Source organism: Perna viridis, chromosome 13 (assembly GCF_037379345.1).
Source record: "Perna viridis isolate PV_CMFRI_1.1 ecotype Kerala chromosome 13, ASM3737934v1, whole genome shotgun sequence".
Taxonomy (NCBI): domain Eukaryota; kingdom Metazoa; phylum Mollusca; class Bivalvia; order Mytilida; family Mytilidae; genus Perna; species Perna viridis.
Genome location: NC_142457.1, coordinates 25,620,653 through 25,634,984, shown reverse-complemented (window position 1 = coordinate 25,634,984; position 14,332 = coordinate 25,620,653). Strand labels below are relative to the sequence as shown.

General features: G+C 33.1%; 1 protein-coding gene across 17 annotated transcripts in view; it reads left to right on the top strand.

Moving 5' to 3' along the window:
• Positions 1-1,520: 1,520 nt before the first annotated feature.
• The window catches only part of LOC148600095 (uncharacterized), a 101,586-nt gene continuing 88,774 nt past the window's right edge, over positions 1,521-14,332 (top strand). For 11 of the 17 annotated variants that reach the window (XM_088559545.1, XM_088559550.1, XM_088559546.1 and 8 more), the window contains exons 1-10: positions 1,521-1,625; positions 3,216-3,327; positions 5,551-5,624; positions 8,153-8,301; positions 9,141-9,304; positions 10,718-10,769; positions 11,612-11,715; positions 12,118-12,199; positions 12,697-12,753; positions 13,504-13,587. In XM_088559545.1, coding sequence (XP_088415671.1) covers positions 8,161-8,301; positions 9,141-9,304; positions 10,718-10,769; positions 11,612-11,715; positions 12,118-12,199; positions 12,697-12,753; positions 13,504-13,587 — 684 coding nt within the window. In that variant the 5' untranslated portion in view covers positions 1,521-1,625; positions 3,216-3,327; positions 5,551-5,624; positions 8,153-8,160. Of the gene's footprint in view, positions 1,667-3,215; positions 3,328-5,550; positions 5,625-8,152; positions 8,302-9,140; positions 9,305-10,717; positions 10,770-11,611; positions 11,716-12,117; positions 12,200-12,696; positions 12,754-13,503; positions 13,588-14,332 lie in introns of all 17 variants that reach the window. The other 6 variants (XM_088559534.1, XM_088559536.1, XM_088559537.1 and 3 more) reach the window with 6 other exon arrangements.

Sequence of the window (14,332 nt, the reverse complement as noted above, 5' to 3'; positions counted from 1 at the left end):
GTGTACCAATGTGCCTAAAGTTGTCTTTCTTAGTCTACGATTCTCTTTCAATAAAACATGTACTATATCAACTGCAACATATTCATTTGTATATTAACCCATACATCACTGTCATATAGTTGTCAGCACACAAATATCTTCAATTTGTATATAAACACTAAGCAAGTTACAAATTAAAGGAACAACATAGTTTACAAATTTCCTGAAGTATTGTACTAACGATGGTTTATACTGCTGAAAAATGACTAAATTCAACATTTATATAAAAAAGTTACAAAAAATTAATCAAAGTTCTCCATAATTGAAGATTCATTCCGGAACAGTGTACGTATAAACACTGTACTAAATTTTAATAGTATTGGTTTGATACTTTTGAGTTACAGATCACACGTAGTAAGTACCGTCTACCAGGCGCGTAGCTGCCGTTAGGTAAAAAAGCTTTTGCCTGCACTTAATTTTGCCATTTTTTTTTTGGAGATAAAATGCATCCAGGAGAGGCATAAATGATGCTCTAAAACGCTATCTCCGCGGAGCTTCGGAGGGGGGATTCGCCCCTCTGGATCCCCTACCAGGGCTCTGCCACCTGCCGTAATTTTGCCTGCACTTCAATTTGGCCTCAACTACGCGCCTGTCTACAACATATATTGTCAAAAAGCCCAACCTCAACATGCTAATTATGTAGAAAAAAATTACCGTATTTCTCCATAAGAGGCGGTGTCTATTTTCAATATGTATATAAATGCTAAGTTTGAATATCAGTCATATCTTTCTTTGATTTGGATTTTCTGCATTGTTCTATTATTGACGCCTTGTCTGTATTTTCAGCCGATATTTGTAGAATCCCATTATTCTGCAAAATGTGTCATACTTTCAAAGCATTCACAAACATTGTGATAAAAAGAAACTATACAAAGACAGGAAGAACGTAATTTATTATTATTATTATTTTTTTTTCAATTTTCTTTTTATTATTATTATTATTATTTTTTGGTGCAAGAACAATTCTACAAACAAGTTCAGCAACACGGAATAAAATGGTTTTTCAGAATGGCCAACGTAGAATCTTTTTTTATAAAATGAAAATATTCAAAGAGAAATCAAGGGAACCAAGATTCCAGCGGAAATCAAAAGAATGTAATCCACGGCCCAAGATCAATAAATTTCGGACATTGACAGGTAAGGGGTGGGGGGAGGGGGCATTCTCGGTGATTTTCAACTTCCATCAAACTCTTCGAGCATAATCTTGCAAATCTAGAACTCTTCGACCATCGACACGAAAAGGGTCGTTTATTCAGTATTGTTCAATTCCATTCGTTCCATTAATTTATAAAATGTGAAGAACACTCGCCTAAACTGTTAGCCCATTTTCAAAAATGAAGTATGATATAGTTTCCAAATCTCTTCTATGCCGGCATTACTTTTGCCATTCCAGAATAGTGTAGGAACGTCAATGCACGGAACTATTTGATATGGTCCGGAATCGTTTACAATTTTCAAGAACTGTGACGTCACAATAACTCCCGCCAACATTCAACACGACCAGCTGACCGGTTTGTTTACAAAACTATAATGCCGTTTCTTGTGCCGCTTTGACAGTAAAGATGTAGTAAATTCAGCAAATTCAGGCAATAATTCCTGCAAAACCTTTGGGTCTCAATGTATCACGGTAGTTCATTGTTTTCTAGACTGAGAAAAAAAAACAGGCCTCTTTTGTTTTAATTGTATTCTGTATTATTTATTTCGTCTATTTTTCCATTCTAATATCTAGTCAATCTAGAACAAGAACGTAGTACCTTGCACATTTTCAGTATTTGTTGGTCTGAAACTAGAGATCAAGTGTAAACTTAAAAACAATTTATTTATCCTGTTTTCCTAAGGACAAGATAGTAAGAGACATTTTCAAATTTTGCTATGGTCATGTTCGGAAAATTGCTGTCAAGTCAAATGAAGATGAAATTCAGATTAAAAAGTTATTATGATCTTTTGAAAAGATGTCTAAGCACGTCGCTACTACTTGCCATTACAAGAATTTTTTTTTATGGAAATAATTTCAAAGGGCTTCCTTTTCAAATACAATGATACAATGGGAAATTTATAAGCACATCAATTGACCTCACCTTTCGGCAGGTAATGACAGATGAATTAAACATAACCTTAAAATTCAATGGGAACATATCTATGGCAAGTCACAGTGGACAAAAATGCCTATAGCATTCAAAACATTTCTGAAAATCAATATATACATTAATTTGAGATAAATACTGTAATCTGATTGGTAAAAATAATTTTGTTATATCGCAATGGATGAAAAAATATTGACATGCCCCTGTTCAGTTAAATTCAGAGCTACATTTCTCATGTTTAAAGATAAAAATATGTTTTAAAATTAATTTATAAGAATTGGCTATGATAAAAATTTTGTCTATTGAAAAATAACATAAATTTTCCATGCGCAATAAACAATATGCACATGGAAAATTTACATTATTTTTCAATAGACAAAATTTTTATTATTGCCAATTCTTAAATAAAATAATGTCCATGGAAAGCTATAGCACATATCCATAATTCATATTTCATAGTTCACAACCACTAAGGCAGGAAACTCAGTCGTGAGTCTTCACAGCAAAACTTGAAATATAGTTCAACATGTAACTTTTTTTAAAAGGCTGTGTTATGCATGTAAAAAAAATTCAGTCTTGCATTCCACATTCCATACCAAATTCTGTATACTTGTATAAATAATGTACATCTTCTGATGTTTTGTTTTATAATGCTTGGGTCATATGTATAAGTGTCATAGAATGAGACAGAATGTACAGATATGTTCATATAGTGAATTCATCAAACAAGTTAAGTTCCATTGAATTAATTATTTCATAATTGATTTGCATTTAAACATTTACTCTTGTTGTTTTGGCACCCTTTTATGACACTTTTACATGTTCTGTATGTTTCTAGAAAAGTGAGACGCTTACCCTACCGGTGCACCAGGTCCATCATGCTCCCAGTTTTTTTTTGTTTTTTTTTTTGTGGAGTCTGGTTGCTTATTTACTTTTGTTACTTTGTATGTATTATTTTGGCTATTTCATATTTTGTGTCTATTTTTCCTGTCTAGTCTTAATTTATCCTTGGAATAAATTCTTTTGATTTCTGCTTGAAACTTCATTCTGTTACAGTACATAACACACAGGGATGAAGTCTGTTTATTGCAGGTTCAGGAAAATAAACTGCCCTCAGGTCATGGTGGTGTGCCCAAATGAAACTTTTTGAAATGGTTGAGTGCCCTCAAAATACTTAAAACTACCACACCTTCACACATATCAGGTAAAAACAATCAAATATATATACTGTAAATATATTAGTTTTTGTGGCTCCTAATTTTTGCGGATTCTGTCAAGTGAACATATTCAAGGTTATCCATTTTCGTACTATTTTTCACGCTTTTATGTGCGAAAATTAGTACAATGTCAAAATTAATGCTTTTACAGTACAAGTATAAAAAATAAGTGTCAGTCTATGTAAGAATCAGGCAACGTGTGAAAGATATACATTATGATATGAAAAAAAAAGCACCAGTTTGAAAAGTCAATTTTACTACTTGCACCATCAGAATCAAGGAAAAATGACCAGTTATAATTTCATAAAAATGCACTGATATTGATCTTTTCAAATAGAGAAATTAAGCATCCTTGAGTGAAATTATATTGTCAGATTGGTGGATTTTGACATGCATGTTTTTTTATTTTCTTCCATTTTGTCTGATTCTTGCAAAAACTTGCACTTAAATAGTTCGGGCTTAAGTACAGATCGATGAACATGAAGTATGTTGTACATGTAAAAATGAGATGACACTAATGGGCAATATTTAGTATTCTTGTATTACTGTGAAAGTACTACTGTTTTTTTAAATTGCCAATTTTCATGGTTTTCATGGGTAGGTCAAACCACGAAATTTGGTCCCCAACAAATAGTAGATTCTCATTGATGTGTAAACTGAAAACTTCAAAATCACGAATTCAAGAATGCACGAACTTGAGTTTCTTTGCTGATCCACGAAAATTGGTATCCACTAAGGTACTTATTTCACAGTAAGTGGTAGTAATTGTAAGAATCATGCAAATTCTGTAATATCTGGTACACCCCAAAAAGGGCTACATATTTTTATTTTTGTTATTAAGTTCCTTTATAAGGTCTATATGATGAAATGTGTAATTATTGGTTCCAATCTGTCTGCTCTTAGGAGATAATCCACATTGAAAACCTAACAGTTTCTATTGTAAGTTTGAATTCTACAGTACTTTCTATATTATAAATTTTTATCTCCTAAGAACAAGGGTTATATGAAAAGCCACATGGTAATTTCTGTTTACCATTACATTTTAAACATCAAAAATAAAAACTAACATGTAAGCTTAAAAAATCCAACCATGAATCAGATGTTAAATGATTCTTATCTGGAGTGGTACTTTTTTCAAAACAAATACTTTTTACACTCTCAGGCCTGATATTGGTATCTCATGGTTGATGCAGCATGCAATATGGATTTTTCAGTGTATTACTATGAAAGTACTTTAATTCCTGGATACCAATTTTCTTGGGTTAGGGATGATACACAAGTTCGTGGATTCTTGAATTAATATTTATGACATTTTCAGTATACACATACATGTAAATGGAAATCTTCTTTTGGTTGGGAACCAGATTTCATGGTTTGGCCTTCCCAGGAACTCCACGAAAATTGGTATCCCATTCTTCATACTGTATACTATATAAATGTTAAAATTTAAATATATGTATACTGGTAATTATAATCTTTATTACATGGATTCATTTGGATTAAAATACAGACTTAGTAAAGAGTGATTAGGATAAAGTCTAAGAGATCAAAAATTAATCCCATCATGAATTGGTTTTAAGCTAGAACAAAAGTTACAATGCGTTCATTCAAAAACAAATTTTATGTTTACAGGTACATATTTAAACATATGATTGTACACTCCTTTCTGAAAAATGTTAAAAACAAATGCACATGTACAGTGCACCTTGCTTCAATGATCATTAATTAGGATTAGAGGGGGCAATGCACTGTTTATCTGTTTATCACATTCTACCTTCAAAAAGTCTCATTTATATTAACTATTTTTTTAAAGAGTGTTAAAGAGTGAACCATTAAAATATCAATAACATTGGACCACTTTCAAAATTTGAACCTCAATCACTGCTACATGTAGGCTTTTTGTTAAATTATATTTAAATTTGCCTAGGCAAAATGTTTCTGTTCAAACTAAAATACATTGAACCCTGAATAACCTGAAAAACTTGTCTAAACCAGACATTTTTAAAAGACCTTTTATATCAATTGAAATGTATTTCGAACCTTTAACCTAGCACCTGTCTAAACCAAACCAATTTAAAAGTCCAAAAGAGATTTGATTCAGACAAGTTCCACTGTGTTAGATTGGTGTGGCCTAAGCTAGATCTATATTAATGTTATAGCCTTATTTAGGGCACTAGGTTTAAACACTGTATTGGTACATCTGTTGACAGGTATAAGGTTAAAACAAGGCCGAAATTTAACTGGAATGGTATAGGATAGATGATTATGATGATTCTGTCCAAAGGTAAGCAAAATTACCTCAGTAAACTTTTATACCCCCCTTTCCCCGCCATTTTCCTGTTGGAATTAAAATGAGATGGTATAGGATATATAATTTTGGTCCAAATCTTAGCAACATTACTTATACATGTACCTCCTTCTTTTTCTGCTGGAATTTAACTGGAATGAATTCTGGAAGTTCTGTCCAGAGGTATAAGCAATATTACCTCTATAAACTATAATACCTCCCCCCTTTTTCCTGCTGGAATTTAACTGGAAATTTATAGCTCAATTCTGATGGTTCTGTCCAAAGTAAGCAACATTTCCTTAGTAACTTGGAATCATGCTTTATCATGCCCTCCCCCTTTTCCTTGTGGACTTTAAGTGGAAAGTTATTGCTTAATTTTGGTGGTTCTGTCCAAAGTAAGCATCATTTCATTAAGTAACCTTTAATCATGCTCTATTACGCCTCTCCCATTTTTCTTGTGAAATATAACATGACTGTTATACATGTAGCTCAATTCTGGTTGTTCTGGCTGGAAGTAATCAACATGGAAGTAATCAACATGAAGTAATCAATATTTTCTCAGTAACCAGAATCATCCAGCATAGTTTGTTACACATGTACATGAACATGTATGTTATATCTTAATGGTGTGTCTGGTCTTCTCTCCCTTGTGCAGAGAGGTGCCCTTCTCTTATCAGTTGCACACCTCTTACACTGCTGAATAGATTTTAATGAAATTTTCACAGAATATTTATATTCTAATATTGAAGGTATGCACTTCCTTACAATGTACCTCAGATTTTGATCTGAATTTTTGGGTTTTTACTTATTTTTTATTTTATTTTTTGTTTTTTTTGGGGGGGTTGGGTTATTGATCCTGTAGCATTTACACCAAAATATATTTTATTAAATAGGGAGCAGGGGTATAAATTTATTGAGTATTGCTCGAAGTTAATCTAGTTTCTAAAAATATCCTGTAGTACATTTTATTACCCTTGCAGAAAGGTTTCATGAACATAATGGTAGAGTATTGTCAGTAAGTACTTTATGTTTAATGGAGGTGTCCTCATCTTTTGTAAAGTGTGCACTGAAAATGTACGATTAAAAACTTAATAAAAATGTACATGTACAGTCCCTGAACCAATCTATGCAACTATTTGATGGATGGATGACCGCTCAGTCTGATTGATCAGTGACGTATCGATAACCAATGACCGGTGATTGATCTGATCACAGTTTTGTTATGTAAAATGACGAATGATCGGTTCATGTAAATTTAGGAATTTCCATTGAAACAAATCCAACATACTACCATACTGAATTTACCTTATATTTAAGATATTAAATCCACATATTGTATTTTGTTAAATATAAACCAAATGTAGAATAAAAATAATTGATGTTTAAACTTATTGAATTATGTAAATATGTGTAAAAATTTACAAACAAAACAATGGAATCCGTAAAATGCATTGACCGCTCTGTGGTCACGTGATGCGTTCACCGGTCTAATGGTTCGGTTTAACAGATTGATGACTGATCGATGATTGATGACCGACTGCAATTTTGGTTGCGTGGATCGGTTCAGATACTGTATGTAACTCAGTAGCAGGTATGAAATTTGGTGTGGAAGTGATGGTTTGGGATATCATCTAATTGTAAGCATTCTGATTCAACAACCTTTTTGAAGTATTTTTTAAGCCTCTATTTCAATTTAAGGGATGATTGGAACATAGGAATTTGATTGGGATACACAAGTATAACGTTTTAATCATGAATGGATACATGAAACTAGACTGCGGTAGAGTTTAAATAAAATTTCTAGTGTACATGTAAATCTGTTCTGTCACTTACATGTACATGTACATCATATGGTCTACTTTTATCCTCGTAGTCTCTAGATGACCTCTGTGTTTATTTGCTTAACTCATAGTCATAAAGGAAAACCATTTAACTTTGTTTCTCATTTTTGAAAATGAATAATTTGGTGTAAATTGTTTTAAAATTTCAAGGGTTTGATGGAAATTTTGAGCTATAACAGGGTTTTAACTTATAATTATGGCTTGGTAGTTAATATGTGTAGTTCTTTATAATCACTGTAGAAATTATTAGCTGCCAACACCATAATTTAGGGGCCATTTGTGAGGTTTTTTTTCAAGCTTTGTGCGTTGTGTAACTAGTACTATACAATACATTTTAAGTTAAATTTTCAGCAAAATCCAAAATATAGTTTTTGAGTGTGGCATTTTTAACATTTTGCTTTTCCTCACCATTAGGCAAAAAAAATATGTCTGTTTCCTGTTACCCTACCTATCCTAGCTTAAAACATTTATGGTCATTTTGGCTCAAGCACCGTAAAAGTCTAGATTGTTTCCTCAATAACTCAATGTAAAATGTTTTCAAAAATGGAATGATTTACCTACCTGCTCTATATTTTTTTTTTGCTGGTAGCGGGAAACAAGACTGTTTTATTTTGCCTAATATGGTGGAGTATCACTTAATGTTCTATTAATGCCCTAATTTTATGATGATTTTTTCCTCCTTAGGGTAAGCGATGAGTCACATAATGAGTGCCCAGGATTTGGAGAAGTGGGACAAACTGCTGAGTTGGGATAAGGTTCAACAAGAGATTGGCGATAGATTGAGGAACTCTGACAAATATGATGATAGCACAACCTTATATTATGGGCCACAGGTAAGATAAATTATGACACTTGTAATTATATCTGGAAATTCTTAATATGGCATTCTAAATTTTGCAATATTTCACGATTATAAAGAGGTTGTGAAAATTAATGTATGTACATATAATATTATCTCAATTTAACTTTATCAAAATGAGCTCTACAAATGTTTCTTAAGCAATGCTATATTAGACCACAAAAATTTTAAAAGGGGACAAAATTTGACACTAAACCACCCAAAATTTGTCTCTGCAAAAATGTTCAAAATGGTGAATAATTTAATCAACACATTCAATGTACATATTTAACATACTTTTAAGTGATATGTGAAAATAAAGTTGTACATGTGCAAAATTATTCATATTCAGCAGTTTTTGTTAAAGGGCATTTTATAGTGGCATCATATTGATGTCATTACACTGACCTGAAGCCACAAAACATTCATTTTGCAATACTTATATAGCGGGTACCATATGGCCATTTATTTTTGCAGGTGCAAAATTTGGCAATTTTTGTGCAAGAAAGGTTAACAAAAAGTTTTAGCGCTTCTTATTTTGGCATGTGGTGGTGCATCAAATACTTAGGTCAACAGTAAATATTTTGTGTTTTTTCTTTGGGGGGGGGGGGGGGGAGGGGCTTTAGATAGGCTGCTAAAACACACCCAAATTAGCACCCTGCTATACAGTATTTCACTCTGTTTTGAACAAGAACAAAGTTGATATTCTTGGGCCATAATGATAGCTTTATGGCCCTATACCTTTGGGTTAGAATGCCAAACCACTAAAGGTTTATACCTAGAACAGAATTCAGTTCCTTTACATTGATACTTTTCTCTTGTTCTGATTTTCAGCTCTGCCATACTCTACGAAATCCAGCGAGCATCAAATGTATGACCCACTTCCCATCTAAGGTTGGTGATGTCTTCGTGTCCTATTATCGTATGGGTATACAGGACCAGTTCAGTATCTGGACACTAAAGTCAACAGACAGCGGCGTTACTATTGAAAACCAGAGGTACATGTATTTTAGTATCAGTTTTTATAAAAATCAGACAGGAGGTGATTCATGCACATCAAAATCTACTGAACTTCCTTTTATTTCTTATTCAAAAACACTTACAGACCTCATGACCTCATAACCTCTCATAGTTTGTCCTTAGGTTGTTGCACTTTCGAAGTAAAAGTTATATAAATTGTGTATGAATTTCGTACTTTTGCAAGAGTTATCTCTCTTAATTTAGTTTGATTTGGTTGAATTTAGTGGGAGAAAGATTTATGTCTTTTTCAAAGATTATCATTCTTTTGGTGTTTTTTTTTCTACACCATGAACCAGCTGTATGGGCTGGTACAATGTACTTAAAGATTACGTCTGTTGAAAAAGATATTTCCATATCCTTGGTTATTTTCACTGTCGCTAAATTATGTGATTTGCCTTATGAATAGGGATGTTAAGTTTTCACCATCTTAAATTTTTGGTGCCTTCAGATTTTTAGAATCGAAATTACATGTATGTGTACAGTAACTGGTCCAAGATTTTATTTTATTTTATTCCAAAACTCGTGAATATAGTGAAAAATTGAACCTTGACCTTGTGAAAATTTCCTGCAATACAGTGATTTTTAAACTCTTTTTTGTTAGATAGGAAGAAGAACAGAAATCTGTTTGACATTGACTCTGGGGAGAATATGTTGTGAATTAAGCGTCGAAACCCCAACCCCACCCCCTAATATAATTTTAAAAAGACAAATACCGGTAACTCATGTGGACTGCACTCATGCTACTTTGGTTATTTGAGTAGTGTAATACATCATCTTCTGTCATTAAGGAATATCACTGTCATGTTTTAGTCATTTCTAAGCAATCAATAGGATAAATTCATTAAAAGCATGGAGAATGGAAATTGTTCATAAAAAACAAAGAGTTGGAAAATAACTTATTACTGCTGTAAAATGTGTGAAATAGATTATTCCATGACTTTTTGGATACATGTATTGCCCTAAATATCAGCCTTTAGGTCAATATTGAGATCTCCTACTGATAACAAGCAGGGCAATATTATAGTATTATTCCATATTAGCTTAGTTGTTGGTCCAAGGCTAGCCATATTGGACTGAACCTTATGCAATTATACCTGTATTGACTAACTAGTCCAATACGTCATATTGGCCTAGGCCAATATTGATCTTAACCAGGCCAATATTGATCTTAACCAGGCCAATATGACATATTGGACGGTTAAATTTTGTATTGGACTAGTAAAATTTTTATTTGACGGCTCAATCCCATATTGACACACTTTTGTATTTTGTATTGTATCAGCTGTTTTTATCATATTTATGTTAATATTTGAACATTAGTCAATAAAAACATGGCATTTATAATTAATCCATGAAATTAACAAATCTTCCTGATTTGTTTTATATTTTAGGTTTGACATCAATGGTGATGTGAAGGCATTTCTATTTGTTCCCAAGCATAGGGTGAGTAGATAATATTTAAAAATAAAATGAGGGACCAAAATTCAAATATTTTTTTTTGCCTTTCCAACATTTCAAGAAATCTCTTTTATTTTCTGAAATTAGGTTGTTGCCTATAATATCAAGAGCTTGCAGTTTTTGGTACATACACATATTTACAAGAATCATCCTGCCATCTTTTGTCTGTCTGTCTGTTTGTCTGTTATGTACATCAATAAGTGAATACTATCAAATCAAGATTCTTGGCTGTAATTAGTAACAAATCACAGTAAAACCTGCCTTAGCAGTGTTCTAGGATTCCTATTTCCTGTTACCCGGGGCAAGTGAAATTTGGGTCAGGGAAAGTTAGGTACTTAGTTACACTTTCCTGTGGCAAGTTGAAAACTTCATATGCTGTAAGGATTTGTTTTGTTAGGAAAGGGATCATTGACTGTGGGAAAGTTGATTTTATATGGATTTTTCCTAAAACTGATGAGGATCTACCTAAAAAGACTTGTTTTAGATACCCTGGGATGCATATTGTATTCTATGTACAACAAACTTGTATTTAATTGCCTTAATTTCAGAATATTCACTTAATGCAGGTTTGGCTATAGTTCTAAAAAACTAAGAATATCATGTGCATGCTACTGTTTGGTGACAGTATGATGAGGGTCTTTATGCAGGACCATTTTTTTGTATCTTTTCTAATTAAGGCATACTTGTGTTTTTGTTCTGACCTTGTGATGAAGGTCTTTATGGATGACCATTCTTTATGTTTTCTATTTTAGACATATCTGGGTTTCTGTTCTTACCTTGTGATGAGGGTCTTCATGGATGACCATTCTTTATGTTTTCTATTTTAGGCATATCTGTGTTTCTGTTCTGACCTTGTGATGAGGGTCTTTACTGATGCTCACTCTAAATGTGTAGAGACCAATGACCAGCAATGCCTAACTACCATCAGATGGTGAGTAAGTTGTCATCCATTAACTGGTGAGTGAATTGTAGATAACATCCCTTCAGCTGGTTAGTAATTTGTGCATTGTAATGTTTGGACAGTAAGATATAAAATAAATTGCACACTACAGACTGGTATATGATAAGTAACTCATACACTACTGTCCATTAGCTCATAAGATGGTGAGTTAAATGTCTCTGAAAGTGTACATTCTATTGGATGGTTGTGAGAAAAGAATTTACTATCTTAAAGCTCAGTAGATGGGAGAAATTATACACCAAATAGGACATACTGTGATATTGAGTGTCTTCAAAAGTGCTGTTTTTCTTCATAAATCACTGATCTCTTTAAAGGACATTTAATGTATGATCTTTAAATTTACTGGTACTGACGCAGATGTTTATCTTACAGCATGGCTTACAACAGGGAGACAGATGAAATCTATATTGGAGGCATTGGTGTGTTACAGAAATGGAAGATCAATGGAGCTGAGGTAGAGCTTAAAAAAATGTTTGTCTTTACGCCCACCACATGCAAAGTGAGGCGGGGTATACAGTGGAAGAGGTGTCCACCCTTCTTACCTTTTGTTGGTACCTCCTCCTTCCATCCATTACCCAGAGGGAACCAATCTCTTATCCATTACTCCTCCTACACTGCTGAATGGAATTTGAGGAAACTTTTATAGAATCTTTGTCATACTTTTCCTTTGTATACCCTTTCTTTAATATTTTGATCGAATCAATTTGGGGGACTCATACAGCAAAACATAGACTTTTTTCATTTGTGAATATGGGAACATGGGTGGGGGGGGGGGGGACATCTCTTATCAGTTACTCCTTCTACATCACAGAATTGAATTGAATGAAACTTTCATGTGGCTACGCATAGCAATCTTGGTATTGTTCAAACATTCTCATCCTGAAGTGTAGAAGATATCTGCCATAAGAATGAATGATAAACTACAATAAATTAATCAATCTTTGTTTTTAGCATTCAGCAGTAGCAGAGCCTGGGGAAGTTTTCAATATTGATATTCAGGAGGATGAGGTAAGATTTATATTGTTATTTTGTTCAGGTTATATCATACGTGTGTGAATCAAATTCAGGTTAACCTCAAGTCTTTGATTTCCAGATATCTGATTGGTTATTATTTAAATTTGAGGATGAATTGGGGCATATGTAAAATAAAATAAAGCAGAAATGGAGAATGTGTAAAGGATCCAGACAAAAACCCTACAAAACTGTGAACAAAATGCAGCGTCAATTAGTCTGTGAAACTTAATAAGTGGTGAAAAATTTTCCACAATTGAAGTGTGTATCTGCTGCAACAAATAACGCCAACTAACTAATGATTTGCGGGTATTTATTTTCCAGTTCATGGTTATCAATTTAATTTCACTCTATTTATCATTGCAAATTATACATCCTCTCTAACAGATGTCTGTAACAAAAGTACATTAACTGCAACTCATTTTCAAGTTTTGGCAAATAAGCAATAAGAACTTGGTTTACATGCATGTATGCAGGCAAATATTGTTAACATTGAATTTAGGTGAGATGAGCTTTGTATGAAATTCGTGTGAAATTCACATGAAATTAGTGTGATTTTCACATGAAATTCAAATGAAGACTCAATCTGCATAAATTTCACATAAATTTTGTCATAAAGTCTTTTTGCTAAATTCAAAGGAAAATCATAGTTTTCCCTGTGCACAGTATACCATTATAGCCTAAAGGGTATCGTTCTATACTCCAAACACATAAGAAAAAACTGGTACGTTTTGTTCTATTTTGCAGTGGGTGATTGACATCAAGGTGGACCCTAGAAACAAACAACTAATGGCCGTCACTTATGAAGGAATTTTTGTTGTTAACTATGAGGTAAAGTTTTATAGAAGGAATAGGGACATCAAGATCATTATTTGGCTTAAAGATTTGTAAGCAATGAAAAGCTGCATAGAAGTGATGAGGGGGAATGGGGGGCATTGATTTGATTCTGCCAGTTATCGTGGTATAATATGTGACCAATTATAGCAATTTCTCCGTTTGTAATTTTCAATCTTTTTAAGCAATTTCATTCTTGAGTGAGGGCTATATTGCTATCACAATAAACTCCGTAGTTTCTGTTAATATTTAAGTAGCAGTCTTTGTAAGAATTATGCAAATTCTGTAAACTGTAATACACCCCCAAAAAAGGCTACACATTTTTAGGTCACCTGGCCGAAGGCCAAGTGACCTTATGCCATCTTTTGGCGTCCGTCGTCGTTGTGTTCATGGACAAATTTTTAAAAATCTTCTCCTCTGAAACTACTGGACTGACCGGTTTTAAACTTAGCATGATTGTTCCTTAGGGTATCCCACACAAAATGACTGTTGGGATTACTGATTTATGAAAAAAACATGGCCACCATTACTAAAAATAGAACATAGGTGTCAGATTGCAGTTTTTTGGCAAATAACTCAAAAACCGTTGGCTTTAGCAAATGTTTGGCAGGGTAAAATTATTAAGCATCATAAGACAAACATATGCCGAAATTTTCAAAACCATTCATTGACTAATGTAGGAGTTACAACCCCTGAAACAGTTTTTTGTTGTTTTTTTTTCGCATGTACAACTTTGAAAATC